The sequence below is a fragment of the Diadema setosum genome, chromosome 18 (assembly GCF_964275005.1).
Source record: "Diadema setosum chromosome 18, eeDiaSeto1, whole genome shotgun sequence".
NCBI lineage: Eukaryota > Metazoa > Echinodermata > Echinoidea > Diadematoida > Diadematidae > Diadema > Diadema setosum.
The window spans coordinates 30,230,726-30,245,180 of record NC_092702.1 but is presented as its reverse complement, the minus strand read 5'-3'; the positions used below and the strand labels follow the sequence as shown (position 1 = coordinate 30,245,180).

At 39.5% G+C, this 14,455-nt stretch overlaps 1 protein-coding gene across 1 annotated transcript in view; it reads right to left on the bottom strand.

The window, feature by feature from the left end:
- LOC140242098 (beta-TrCP-like) overlaps positions 1-14,455 on the bottom strand; it is a 72,209-nt gene that overhangs the window by 43,124 nt on the left and 14,630 nt on the right. Inside the window, exon 2 of the mRNA XM_072321858.1 lies at positions 9,366-9,582. Within this exon, the coding sequence (XP_072177959.1) occupies positions 9,366-9,582 (217 nt within the window). The remainder of the gene's footprint in view (positions 1-9,365; positions 9,583-14,455) is intronic.

The following is a 14,455-nucleotide window of genomic DNA, read 5'->3' as shown; positions in this document are numbered from 1 at the left end:
CCGTAGGGTGAGCAATCATTAAAACTTACAGATAACGAGATGTATCAATCTGGACACACACAACAGCTGTAAATACGGGATGTATCATTAAAACTTACATAGGCCTACCGATGTATCGATCTGGCCACAGACAAAGTCTGTAAATATGCGATGTAGTAAAAACCTAACGATGTATATCAGTCTAGCCACAGCCAACCTAGCTCTATATGCAATGTACAGGTATCATTACTGGTATCATAAAACTTATCGATGTACTAGTACAATATCAATCTGGCCATAGACAACAGACTGTAAAACAATGTGTCAAGCATGCATGCATATGGCGTTTGCTTTGCTTCATGCACAGTACTAGCCTTTTGCAAAGGCAGCTCGCAATGGACTCTCACGCAAACAGCCATTGGACCGGAGTGAGCTCGCTGGTCGTGCACTGCGTGTGCGAGTCCATTGCTCTCTGTGTGCGTGTGCTGAAATTATGGCGAGCTGCCTTTGCAAAAGCCTAGCACCGTACAAGAGACTTACGTATTACTGGTAATCCCTCCGGGCGAAACAACAGTGAGTACAAGTATAACCGTACGCACCGTACATCTCAGCATAAGATCCTTCTTCTGTACGACAGGTATGTTTTTTTTTTCTTATTCTTCATTATGAACATTTCGCTTCCGGCACGCGCCTAGTCCAAGAGACACATCTACGGTAGATATTAAGCAAATAATCAACGTTGGTGAAGGTGATGGGACAAACTATCACTTCCGAGGCGATCTGGATGTAGCTATCTTTCCGAAGCGCAGCTGAGGAAAGATAGCGTACACATTCAGATCGCCGAGGAAGTGACAGTTTGTCTCATTGCCTGAAACTAGAAGATGATTATTTGCTTTATATTCCACATCTAGGGTCCTAGATATTCCCATTTTATTCCACATCTGAAACCATTTTAGCTGTCCTAGGGTATCCTCAGGGCTGAGGCTACGTAGTTTACTTTAGACGTATGCGCGTAGATGACAAAACAACAAATTTGCTCCGCGCCCTATGTGTGGCACAAAATAAAAGTGCATTGCACTGTGGTCTATCACTTGACCCAGGTCAAATGATAGACCACAGTGCAACACACTTTTATTTCGTGCGTATTCAAAATTGTAAGTTTTATCACGCGTTAGGACTGTGTGGACTAGGAGATCAGCGAAACAAAATGACTGTCATTATAGAGTGTAACGAACTTTTCTTCTCAGGTGATGTGATGGGCAAAACTACGCTTTATCACGTGATCAGCTCTTGACCAATCATATAGCAAGATTATTAGTATGTGGAATATAAACAGTAATAGCATGACTGAATGGCGTGTTAGCAGTAATCCCTCTGAAGAAACAATACGAGTGTTTACCGGTATGCACCGTAGAAACTCAGGTTCAAGGAATGTATATATTTATCCCCTCAACACATTTTGTGTTGTGCCACCAAACTTTCTAAAATGTCACTTCCATTTCTGACCTATCATGTGAAATTGTCGTCTCACATTGTGAAGGTATACACCGTCAGACCTATCAACAGAATAATGCGGCACATTTTCCATGCAGTCGCCATGGCGACACTTAATGTTTTTATTTGTTTTGAATCGATGTCATCTACGTCTCAGTGTATGATATCTCTGCTACACTATTGTTAACGTTTTTCTTATTCTTCATTATGATCATTTTGATTCTCGCACGCGCCCAATATGAGAGACACGTCTAGATGCTAAATACATGTGTATGATAGCCGATTGAATGGTGTGTTAATCCCTCTGGGCGAAACAATAGCAAGTGAGTACCGTATACAAGTCTTGCATTTTGCGTCTTCCATTTTTTTGTCGATGTCCCATGAATATCGTGAAAAAAAAGTTTAAAAGGAAACGAAAAATAGAGCAAATACATGCTGCATTGGAGGGAAATTTTGAGCTGAAATAATATGTATGACACACACAATATCTGTGTGGAAATTTGCATGTTTTTTTTTTTTTTTTTTTTTAGGTCCGAAAGTAGGGGTGCATCTTATGCACTAACTTTACAGGGTGCATGCACATGGTATGGCTCGGGAGCCAGTGAATACGAGGCACATTAGCCTTCTACTCATACACATTATATGATGTCAGTTGTTACCTAGGCAACTCAGGCATAGAGGTCATGACTCATTAAAACATGTGGTGGCAGCATACTACTGGAAATGGTGATGATGTGAGGGGGTCTCACGTTACAATATGTTATTACAGAAATGGTGACTCATCACACAATTGCTGCACCATTTCATGATATTCATAATAGCTACAATGTATCTACTGACATTGTTGGTCTTTTATCTATCTTTACCTGAAAAAAAAAAGAAGATTTTTGATTGCTTTTTAAACCAATCTACTAAATGTACCTTCACAGTAATGGGCATTATCTTGGGATTTTATGAAATCAACAATAAGACATGAAACCGTCCAATGAAAAAATATACAACTTAGATGTAAATATAATGACTTATAAAGCTACTGACGTAACTAAAAAAAAAGAAAAAAAAAGAAGGAAAAAAAAGAGAAAGAACTGTTTCTATGCATACAAATGTTGCCATGCCCAGTGAAGTGCAATTTGCACGCAATCAATCTCACACACATTAGTCAACTTACCGGCTAATCATCATTTACCTAGAAATGAATACACTACTTTGTGACATGAAGACATTCCAAGGCACTTTTTCTGCAATTTATCTATTATATATGAATAAACCATTTGCTTCCTTGTGGCTGGCTGGCATATGTGCAGCCCTTTGCGGCAAAAACACAAGGATTGCAGCAGAGATGCGAACAGTTTGCGTGCATGCCGGTGCCTCCCGACGTGATCATTTTGTTTCCACACAGTCCAGCCACTTGTGTCTTATCCTGCGTGTAAATCTTTCCCCCATGCTATCCCCACTTTCCACCCTCTCGATATGCCTCCCTGCTTGTTTAAACCCTGTCTTCATCTCATTTCCAATGGCCTGGCAGCCATGCAGGCTTCTGCCCACCTTATCAAATTTACCGCTGCCCGTCTGTGGCCTTCTTCCTCCCTTCTCCTGTTCCTTTAAATCCTGACTTTCCTCTAGCGCTCCTTCGTCTTTAACATCTCACTGCATTGCTCCTAGGCTGTAGGTGTTCATCCTTGACAAATGCATCACCAATTTGTGGTGAAAAAGGTGCTGGTCATTCATCTCTCTGGTATAATTGTGGTCACTATCTAGCTACCCAATGACAAAACATAGAGAGTGTATCAAACATTGCCCATCAATATTTCTCTGTGAAACCTTTAATATTTGTTAATATGGCTAACAGAAGAAGATTAGCAGTGCCCTGAGCCAGAGGCCAAAAGATAGCAGCTGACACAATTTCCCTCTACAGTATAAAATAGGCCTGTTATAAATGTGCTCGGTAGACTTGGCACCACATGTGCACTCATACAGTTGCAATATGCCAATGCGTGTACCGGTATGTATTGTATTATAAATTATCAATATTACTGGCTTATCCCAAGGTTACTTGCTAAAAATAATTTTGGGTGACAAGATCAGCAGCTTGCATCATGAAATCATATAGACAGATTTCATGTGGTTTATTGATTCCAAGTTTCAACCATATCACTATTAAATCTGACACATAATATAATACCCATGAGTAGCTCCAACCTCTTCCATACACGTACACATTATGCTGCAGCAAAGATGGTCATGGATGGATTGGGTGCTACACACCAACAGACCAGCTTGCTTGGGGCAACTTACTTACTCTTTGGAAGGGGAAAGTAAGAAGAATAAGAACTTAATTGCATGTTGAAAGTAAAGTGCCCTTGCTCAAATACCCACTCGGGCAAGTTTGTGAAATGTCTTTTGTACTGCCCTGAACTGTGCAGTGAATCACACTGTTGCTGCTACCGAATGCAGTATAGCTGTATGTTGTACATTAGTTGTGCACAGTTAGGAATGGTCTAGTTTTGGCTGAGGTGGGGATTCAGGTTTACAACATTTCTGTGAGATAATTAAAAACCACTTTATGAAATATCAAAGAGCATACACAATTCTAAGATGAATTTTATTTGATGTATATCGGTTTTGAAATGGCTGTGATATCTAAAAACGAAGTAGTCCTCATGAAATGTACATTGCATACAGACAACTCCAGGCTGTTTCTTCTCAAAATGTCTAGTTTTGAATCACCTCTAAAAACCACTTACCAAGGGTACTATTTATCTCTTTAAGGATCAATTTATCTCGTCCAGTTCAAGTCTGTTTGAGCAAATTATTTTTGTTGCTGTTGTTGTTGTGAAGACTACAAGTAGCTCAAGAAACAGACTTTCTCCCAATATAAGTGGGGCATATATGGTTACCACAATTGATCAATCATGATATGCAACTACTGCATTAGCATAATTAGAAATTACACATCTAGGTGTATGATGTCAAAAAAAAAACTATTTTTCTTTTTTAAATCAGCTGGATTTACATGAAAACTATGACTGCAGTAGAAAATAAGGTAACATCAATTTGTTCATCCACAATTTTTTTTATCAAATTTGGACATCCTTTTTGTATGAACCCTGCCCAATCATCTAATCTGGAATCTTAATCCTGTCAGGTCATTTTGATGTCATGTTTTTTACCCTTCACTCTCTGCAAGGAAGTTCCACATATCTCTTGCGGCACTCGGGCGTGGTCACTCTTTTAATTGGATCAATCATGTTGTTGCCCCAGACCCTGTGTTCACACTGGTCCCCAAGACGGGGAGAAAGTTACGTGAGGTGAGCGTTCACACTTGTCACTTCCCACGACACTGACGAGACAGTCAATGCATGATTGCCTTACAGGTCACTATGGGCAATCATCCTGCACTTGAAGAAGCTGTATTAAAAGTGGAAGTGAGTTTCACCTTTGATCTTTGTACATAATGACATACATGCATTGTGACGTTGACTGCCAAATGATATCATTCTCCCCTCTGATTTGTCCCTGTACAGATGTATTCAACAAGCCTTTCATCTTACAGGTGTTTAAACAAAGTGGGAGACAAAACCCCTAATCATCTGTTTTCTCCAAGGCAGGGAGACCAATGTGAACACACAAACTTATTTTTGATATATAAAGGTGTACTAGAACTTGGAATATGAAAATATTGAGGCTTGGTCAAACCACAAGGGCAGACATTTGGAAAGAAAACATAGGAAAATACAGTATTACTTTTAAAAAATAATTTTAGTGCTGCGATTATCAGTTGTTCAAAACCAATGCTACTAAATTCCAGATATCTCTGGCAGTCGCTGAAGCAACTCCAGTCAAATCCGTCAAAGTAACCTTTGTGTAAAAACAGCCGACACTTGATGATGGCCTCATATACTTTGTCGTACATGTGAAAACCTAGATGCTGGTTATTTGTAAAATTGTATGTACAGGTACATTGTACTAAACAACAATCTGTGTATACACAGCCAACAGCCGACTGGTCATAATGTGATCAGCTTCTGAGTGTACACAAAAGACAAAGAAAACAGAATGTTCTTCTCAAATTTTGGACTTTCATTGAAACTGCTAGGCAAAAATTCAGTAAGTTCAGTTGTGCAAATGTTTGTGCATTAGAATGGATATACATGATAGATAGATAGATAAATGGTATTTTATTGAAGTATTCATGTCTCGCAGTCATACGACTGAATTGCACATAGAATTACATCGTAAAAGAGACAATAGATATTACAAAAAAAGGGTATTCATACAAATGAAACACGTAAAATACTGACATCAAGAAACGAGGTCATACGACAGGACATGTAGACCTACAGACTGGGCAAACCGTAAACATAATCTCATAACAAAAACACAGATGATCATGGTTCGGTATTCACACACTCTCTTTCGACACCTGCCTCACACACTATCACACGCCCTTTCGCTCTTTGTCACTTTCACTCGCTCTTTCTCTCATGTTTTTGCATACGCACCACTACGCTCACACAATAATCATATTAGTACATTAACAGACCTGCTGATTTCCTATTCTCGTTACACCCCAGTGATCACTCTCGTGCACCTGATCATCAAAGTCTATACTGATCAATGAGATTCTTCTCGGGAGATATGCACAATGAATGCCTATTGAAATACACTGTATATTGCACTGAATTAATTACGGGGGATTCTAAAATGTGCAAAGTATATATAATTCCACTCCCAAACAAATAGGGTGAAAAACAGCAAAACATGTTCCAGACAATGAATTGGTGTAGTTGAGTTGAGATAAATAGAAGAAGGAGGAAAGAGGGGCATGGGTGGGAAGGAGAGATAGGGCGGAAGAAACAGAGAGGATAAAAGAAAAGAAGGAAATAAGAAGGTGTACACCAACAGAGCGCCTATACAATATTGGGTGGGATATACATGCATGCAAGAACCAAGGGAGGTTAAGAGAGAAATAGGGATCGGAGTGTCGGCTGCAGCAAGTATTATACAGTTCTGCGAGGCACGTGGCACCTGTACATTGTGTATCATAACAAACAGATTATCCAATAATTGAAATAACACGCAAAATTAACGCTTTCATAAGTGTAAGCCACAGACTCTACACGCGTACAATATACCTCTTTACACAAAGATATCATCTTTGTGGTGTAAATAGGAAGAAATAAGAGGGATCACATCAATGAGCATAAAATTGATCAAAGTGACACGAAACTCATTATCCGAATACGACATGAGACATAATGTTGGGTAAACTAGTTCTTCTTCTCGTAAAATAAATATATACAGTTAAATGTGATTATCATTGCATTAAAAAAACATCATTCAAACAGAATACTTCATCTTAACTATAGCACTCCGCACTCACTACAATATTTATCTTATGCATGTACCACACATGTATCCACAGGGTGTAGGTAGCCTCTTCATAACATAGCAATGCATTATAGTACATGAATGCGTCTGCTCATATTCAAAATGGCCTTAAATGACTCTGTACAGAAAAGCCAGCTTTCTATCTATGGTTTCGCTTGCATGGACTTCATACACATTTAGCATACAGGTAATGTCTATCCCAGTGTTGTGCTGTTTTCCCCTTTGTAGCTCTGCCCCCCCCCCCCCCCCCCCCCCCCCGTGACAACTGACCATTCAACCCTGCCAATTATTCCCCTCCGTCCTTTCATTGATGTTGCTGTTTTTTCCAAACAGACCTTTCCTCCAAATCCTCTATATTATAATGGCAACAACTCTATTCACCACGACAATCCCTCACCTCTTTTGTTCTCTTGATCTTTGATGGACCCTCTTGAACCCATATTAACTTCTTACATGCCCTGCATGGACAATGAAACTAGTGCCTGAACATAATGTCAACAACCCTCTGATCTTGACTTCTCCCATCCCAGAATTTGACCCTCCCCCTCTTTCCATACAGTTTCAAACATTGTTCTTACTCTCTTGTTGTTTCCTTTCCACAAGAAATTCCAGATACCTTCTCTCCCTTCACTTTCTTAAACTTGTAATCAAATAAAAAACACATCACCTCATCATACCAAACTTTCTTTCCACTTCACATTTTTTTTTCTTCTCATGATAGACTAGAGCAATAAGTTTGTATAGGATTGCAGCATTTTATGTAAAAGTCAATATTTGATGATTTTATTCATAGCCATCTCATACCCCTTGAACGTATTCATGGTTCAATAATCCACATCCACGTAAGGCAAATACGACCCAGAATATCAAATTCGCATAGCCTTGGAGAGTCTGCAGTGCTGTCTTTTTGTAAGAGTGCCCATTCTACGCTGATGTGTTCCCACAGATACTCCTTTCTCAAGCGCTCGGAGCAGCTAATGGTAAGGGGGGGGGGGGGATTTTTCGAGGCTACCATAGGTCAGTGACACACACACATGCACTGTACATGAACACACAAGCAAACAGAGTGCACAGTACCCATGTTGGCAATCATGTCATATTTGACACAAGTATTTTTGAAAAAGTCGTGAAACACATCAAAGCATTCTGACAGGAAGTCAGCACTACTCTTGTGCTGCTGATAATCTTGGTGATAGTAGCACAAGATTATATGTGGGCTCATATAGTTGGCATCCAGGATTACCACGAGTGGCCCTTTTTTGAAGCAAAGAATTTGAGGTATATATACAATGCAATATGCACTTGGATCTACTCCTGTACAAGCTTGTATGTTCTGCCATTTCCTATCTCCTAATTGGTAGAGAGAAAATGATGCTGTGTATAAAATCTTGCAAGAGATGGGACTAGATTGATACATAGCCCCTTTACTGACTACATGGGTTGATAATAGTCATGAATAGAAACAAGGAAAGAAAGAGAAAAAGTGCTGTACACTGCACTACTCCATACACACCCATTTCTATCACTTTGGCTTTCATTGTGTGAATCTGCAATGCGACACCAAAAATCGCACAAAATAGAATGATCCCTAGCATGATCCAAATCTTCAGGGGCAGCAAGACTTTTCCATCCAATATCCACTCTGGCGGTGAAACACTGCGCACTGAATTAATGTGATAAATTAACGTGCACATCTACACGGCAAGCCAGCGCATGTACACAAATGAATGGCATCAACATGGCAACCATGCATACACACTGGTGCCAATTACTGTGATAGTAGCTAATGCAATAAATAGCTAATGTGATAAGTACCACATTAATTCGAGCAATGTGACACTGTCTCATATTATCTTGTTAATTCTCTGCAGGATGATCATGCAGCATGTTATTATCGCAGTGTAACGTTGCCTTTAAGGCTTGTGTGCGAGGGGAAGGGGGGGGGGTCTCGTCAAAAGATTAGTTGTACGTTCAAACAGAAGCCAATATATCGATGGTAGCTATATTGTAATCATCGATGATAAAGTCTGGCCCCCTAAACTTCATACGAAGCCCATCCACACGACACCTAATCTTAAAGATTGAACTTTTGAGCGAGAGTCCCACTCGATGATACGACCACATAACCCGAAAAAAATACATACATGCAGAGCCAGCGATAAACCTGGTCACAGTGCGATGATACAGTAATGTAAAACATGCTCTGGAGGTTGACCCAGAAGCTGAGGGGGAATAGGGTTTAAGGAGAGGTCATGCTAACTTTCAAATTTGTTGATTATCGTGCCTACAGATGCTAAACTATGAGTGGGGACCCTTAGTGGCTCCTGGATAGAGCGTCAATCCTGAAAAATCTTGTGGTTCCAATCACTGAGTAATCTTTAAAACAGCTAACTTTTGAGTTCATCTACATGCTCATCATCAAAGCTTAAATCTTCAAACTAAACTTTAAGTTCAGGAATGTCGTGTGAATGTAAACTAATGTATGATGGTGAGATTCTTACTTGGCAGTGCTGTGATGAAATCACGCTGGAGCATGGGCTTGAGGAATGCATTGATTTGGCCGTGCTGGTAGTGGCACATGCGCAGGATCAGCGCCTGGACATACTCCAGCTGCTCATTTTCCGTCCACTTGTCGAAGTTGTCCAGGCAGTACTCCTTCTCCTCCTGGTAGTTCGGTGACGGCTCCCGCACCTTGGACACTGACCGCAACTTGATGGTCTGTCAACGAAGCAGGAACAGGAGAGGACAGGTGATAGGGAGATACATACAAAGATACACTTGGCAAACTTTCGTCTCCTCTTTCCTCACCCGTGCTTGACACCATTCAATTGCAACCATTCCTGCCGACATCTCTTTCAAAATGCATCACTCACGCATATATCACACAACATATTATTTTCAACAAAATTTACCATTTACTGCATTCATTGTTATCTAATCTAGTCCTCAAGAATAATATTTAAACAAATGCATAATGTTGGATATCTCCTATAAAATTTGAAAATATATGAAAAATTAACCAAACCATCCAGGTAAACCATTCAAACATGACAGGAAGAGATACAAACCAGAATATTACTTATCCGATATCACGTTGATCAAAAGAAGATGCTCAAACCTGAATATCCAATTACTACACTGTAACACTTTCTGAAATAGGAGAGACACTCTTTGAATCCAGTCCATGCAAAAAACATATGTTATACACCAAAACAGCCACGTTTCCCGTTTGCTGAAGAAGAGCAAGCTTGACTTTGAGCGACAAGTCTCTGTGCAAAAATGCAGCTACATTGTATTTTGTAAGTTTTCTTGAACTATTATTACACGTAGCTCCTCTGTAGTGTATCATGCATTACATGTGGAAGCTGTATAATATTCTGTTCTTTGTTTTGTTTTGTTGTTGTTTCTTTTTGCTAAAAGGCCCTACTTCATGCCTCTTAAAAAGAAAAAAAAATCTCAAACTGTGCTTTTTTTACCTCCGCCAAGCAAGGGAGGAGGTTATCTTTTCGTTACCGTTAGTTTGTGTGTTCGTTTGTCCGTGTGCAAAATAACTCAAAAAGTAGTAAACGGATTTGGATGAAACTTGCAGGAAAGATTTAGAATGATACAAGTAACAGATGATTAAATATTGGTAGTGATCCGAAAATGTTTTGGGAATTTATGAAGGATTTTTGACATTTTGGCAGGTAAGGTCAATGAACTTGGGAGTTGAAGCTGCGCGCATTGAGGTTTGCATGCGCGCACTAAAGTGCGTGCTCTAGTTTCTGCTAGGGCGAGGCGCGCCGTGCAGCTGAGGGTTTATGACGTAACAAAGGCTTTTGTACTGGGAAATCGCGCGACTTTCAGCACACAATGCTATAAGTACAGGAAATTACAGATACAAGTACATCTCTATGGAAGAACAAGATCAGTGGTGGAAATGAGCTGCATGCTTGGCGGAGGTCTGTGCTCTCAGAGTGCTTTTCTAGTTTTTTTTAACTGCTCAAATGAGGTTTCCTTTTACTATGCACTGCAAAACTAGAAATTTTAGTTAATTTCTCACGGAGCCAAGACTCATGAAAGTGAAATGCATGCAAAAGTGTTTGCTTTATCACATCATTCAAAACACACATCACAACAGCACACTCACACAAGGGCAAATGTTATCATTTACCAAATGTAGTAGATTTCAGGTGTGTATAATAGTATAGTTTGGTCAACAAATTGTCACGATCGGCACATAGCAGGATACTTCTGTCAGTCTGAACAGGCTCAAAAAAGAAGAAGAAAAAAAAAACAACCTTGGTACTTGGATCGCGATGGATATAACGCTTTTTCGTCTGTGTGAAATGACACTAATGTCTGCACATGTCTTATACTATCAGAGAGCATTGTAGTACATGTATGGCACCTGTGATATACTGTACTTTTGATGTTCCCTCTGAGTCAGCATATTGTTGATTTTACTGCACCTGCTATTGATGCCAGACATAAAAGGGCAGTCAGTGCTGGGTATCAGTAGTCAATGGAACTATTAACCTGCAGTTGAGGTTGTACATTTAGCTTTTTTGCCATTGGTAGGTAAATGTGTACTTGCAGGTACATGCAGTATGTAAGTCCCACCTTGCTAGCTTCCCCATGGCTTGATATGAATGTAACATTCACAATGCACAGCTGAATGACTATGAAACACGTCTTGGTGTGTTTCTCAATTATGGACACATACTTGTACTGGAGTATATGACCACCAATGCCATGAATACAATGGCAACTCAGAGAGTGTACACACAGGGCATAATATGACAGAACATACATTCCTTGTTTACAGCAAACAGACGCCCTTCTCGGTGAATTGCAAAAAATCATTATACATCAAAATACAAATTATGGCTGTATACAGTTGTACTGTACTTCAATACCAAGTCATGATGTGTTCCACTGAATGGTACAAGCAAGGACCTGGGGAATTGATACTGGTAATGGGCAGGATCTACACTGTATCACAACTTCTGCAGAAAAAAACAAAGTTCTACACAAATTTTGTTATACCCTACAAGTCGAACAAAATTATTTGATGAGCTCAATGCCTATAGTGTATAATGTGTGGATTCATCAAACCATGTGTGTCAGAACATGCATGTACAATTGTATGGGTAGGCCTTTGTTTCGTCTTAGTTGAAATGATACTTCGAAATAATCCTACATGTAGGAGTTTCATTAGATGTTGTATCACATTTCTCGCATTATAGCACAGATTGTAGCATCCACATGCACAACGTACACAAAGAGTGACTTAGATTCATTAGCGATGCATACCGTAGTATGATTGAATGCCAATACCATGCTTTGCATATCATTGCGTGAATTATGAAATTGCAGTCTATGACCTTGACTAAATGTGTCTCATCAAATATGCTGGGGCCTAAAAATCTATTTTTTTCTAGTACGTAAACTTTGTATTACCGAACACATGAAACACATTCCATACAGATACTGCATTGCATGTTGAACAAGTTTGTCTTCTTACACAGGAAATTACTATAAAGGGCCAGAGACAGATAAAAGCAGTGTAGACCACCCTAAAGCTTATGTCTTCTATACAGCTGTATGTGGCTCGGGCAAGTAATCCTTGATGGTAAAAAGAAGTTGATTATAATATGATACACGTAGATTCATGGCATGACATTGTGTTCCATGCATAATCTGACTTGCAGTGGTGGACAGAAGCTAAACCACAGTGTGAGGCTCATCCCAGATGGAAATTGATTCAATTAATACATTGTATGTACAGTGAGGCTAACCAACTTGCACATGATAGATACATATCCAGTACGTGTATTATGCAGCAATCGTGCCATAAATATATGCGTGGCTTTAAAAGCGGCAAGAGCAAGCGGTGAAAAAAACAAAGGCATCTGTGCTAAGCGCTTGTTTCCTGCGATTCTCCTATTATCGACATCATTGAGGGGTACTGGATCAGGCAGCCGCATGTGATGAGTGTTTACGATAAGCAGAGCTCCGGTATGATAAGTCGTATGTTTGTCGGACATCACATGGTAACAATGGATTACCATCGCACAGTGAACGAATCATCAGCTGTAACTAGCTTCGACGTTCCTGGCAAGTCAATGCTAAATTCTTGTTCCCTACAGGATTACTTCATGTTATCAAAGTGTCTGATCTGATTTGCTCTAAAGGTTAGCTATTGCATGAAATTTAATGTATAATACTTACAACAAAAACATTCTGAAATACATTAGAAATCATTGAATATAACTTGAACAGAGTAAAAAGAAAGTAATAGCAGACACTATAATTTCAAAACATTTTTCATTGTAAGGGCTGGCACATACATGCAGGGCTGTATCATCTATAGAAACTTCAAATGAACTCTGAGGCAGGCGGGTGTCTTTAAAAAACACAATATAAAATATATATTTTCAATGTACCATACTAATAAAGAGGATGAACACAAAGTTGCGGAAATGAACAAGCCCAGTTTCAGTTGGGATGTAGTTTAAGGCTCCCAACTTTTTTGACGATGGCTTTTTGAGATAATGACATATCTCTTGTGATATATGAAAGAGCATCTATAGTTCTAGAGGAATTCAAAGTTTAATCAATGAAAATTGGTCTTGAAATGGCTGAGATATCGGAAACAAAACAATCCTTATAAAAGGTGGTACCCACTCTTTACTAGGATTGCTTTGTTTTACTTTGTTTTTTGATATCTCAGCCATTTCCAAACCGATTTTCCTCAAATAAACTATGAATACCTCTTAGCATTGTACTTTTTAGCATTTCATAAAGTGGTTTCTAAGTATCTTGCAAAAAGTTAAAGCTGAATTCTCCCCTAAACCAATACAATACCCATGCCTTTAAACAAGGCAAAACATGGCTCTTCAAAATATTCAAATGTTCACTATAATGTACCAATGTTGATACATCTCACTTGTATGCACTTTGCCTTGATGCTCTATCTATTCCTACTTTTGAGATGAGCACAGACTATAATAATGATAAAAAAGAAGTCCTGACAGAGACATTCCACTAGACTTATCTTGCCCAACAGCACAGTTTGCTTGCCCTAAGTCAGGTGTGTATTAAAGCCTTGCACATCTTGTTTTCTCTCTTTCTGTGATTTGTGTCATGACTGGAGAATAAACAGGCGCATACACAAGGGGTGATTCAGTACGAATCCTTGGCGTAAGAATTCATTATGTGCTTTGTCTCTGTACCACGATATCATCAGTCATCATGTACGTGGGTGCGTTCAGATTCGTACTCTGCCACATTGGGCAGAAAACATGCCGCTGGAGCAACCTGAATGCCTTCTGCAGTGCACGAAGTGTATTCTACCGTGCCAAGCCAGGCCAGGAAGCATGACTTGGTAACAGACAGTGAGACCATCTCGCGATGTGGACTGTGAGTAAACCCAGCAACAAAAGGCCACAAGCATGCCATACTAGAGGTGGGAATCTAGCAAAATGCGCCAAACAGACATAGGTATGCCCTGTCCTACTTCACAGCATATCTGAAATAATAGTATTGTTGTCTGGGTCATTGGCAGTGTAGAGTGTTACACTTAATATGCTGTATCATTGTAAAAATG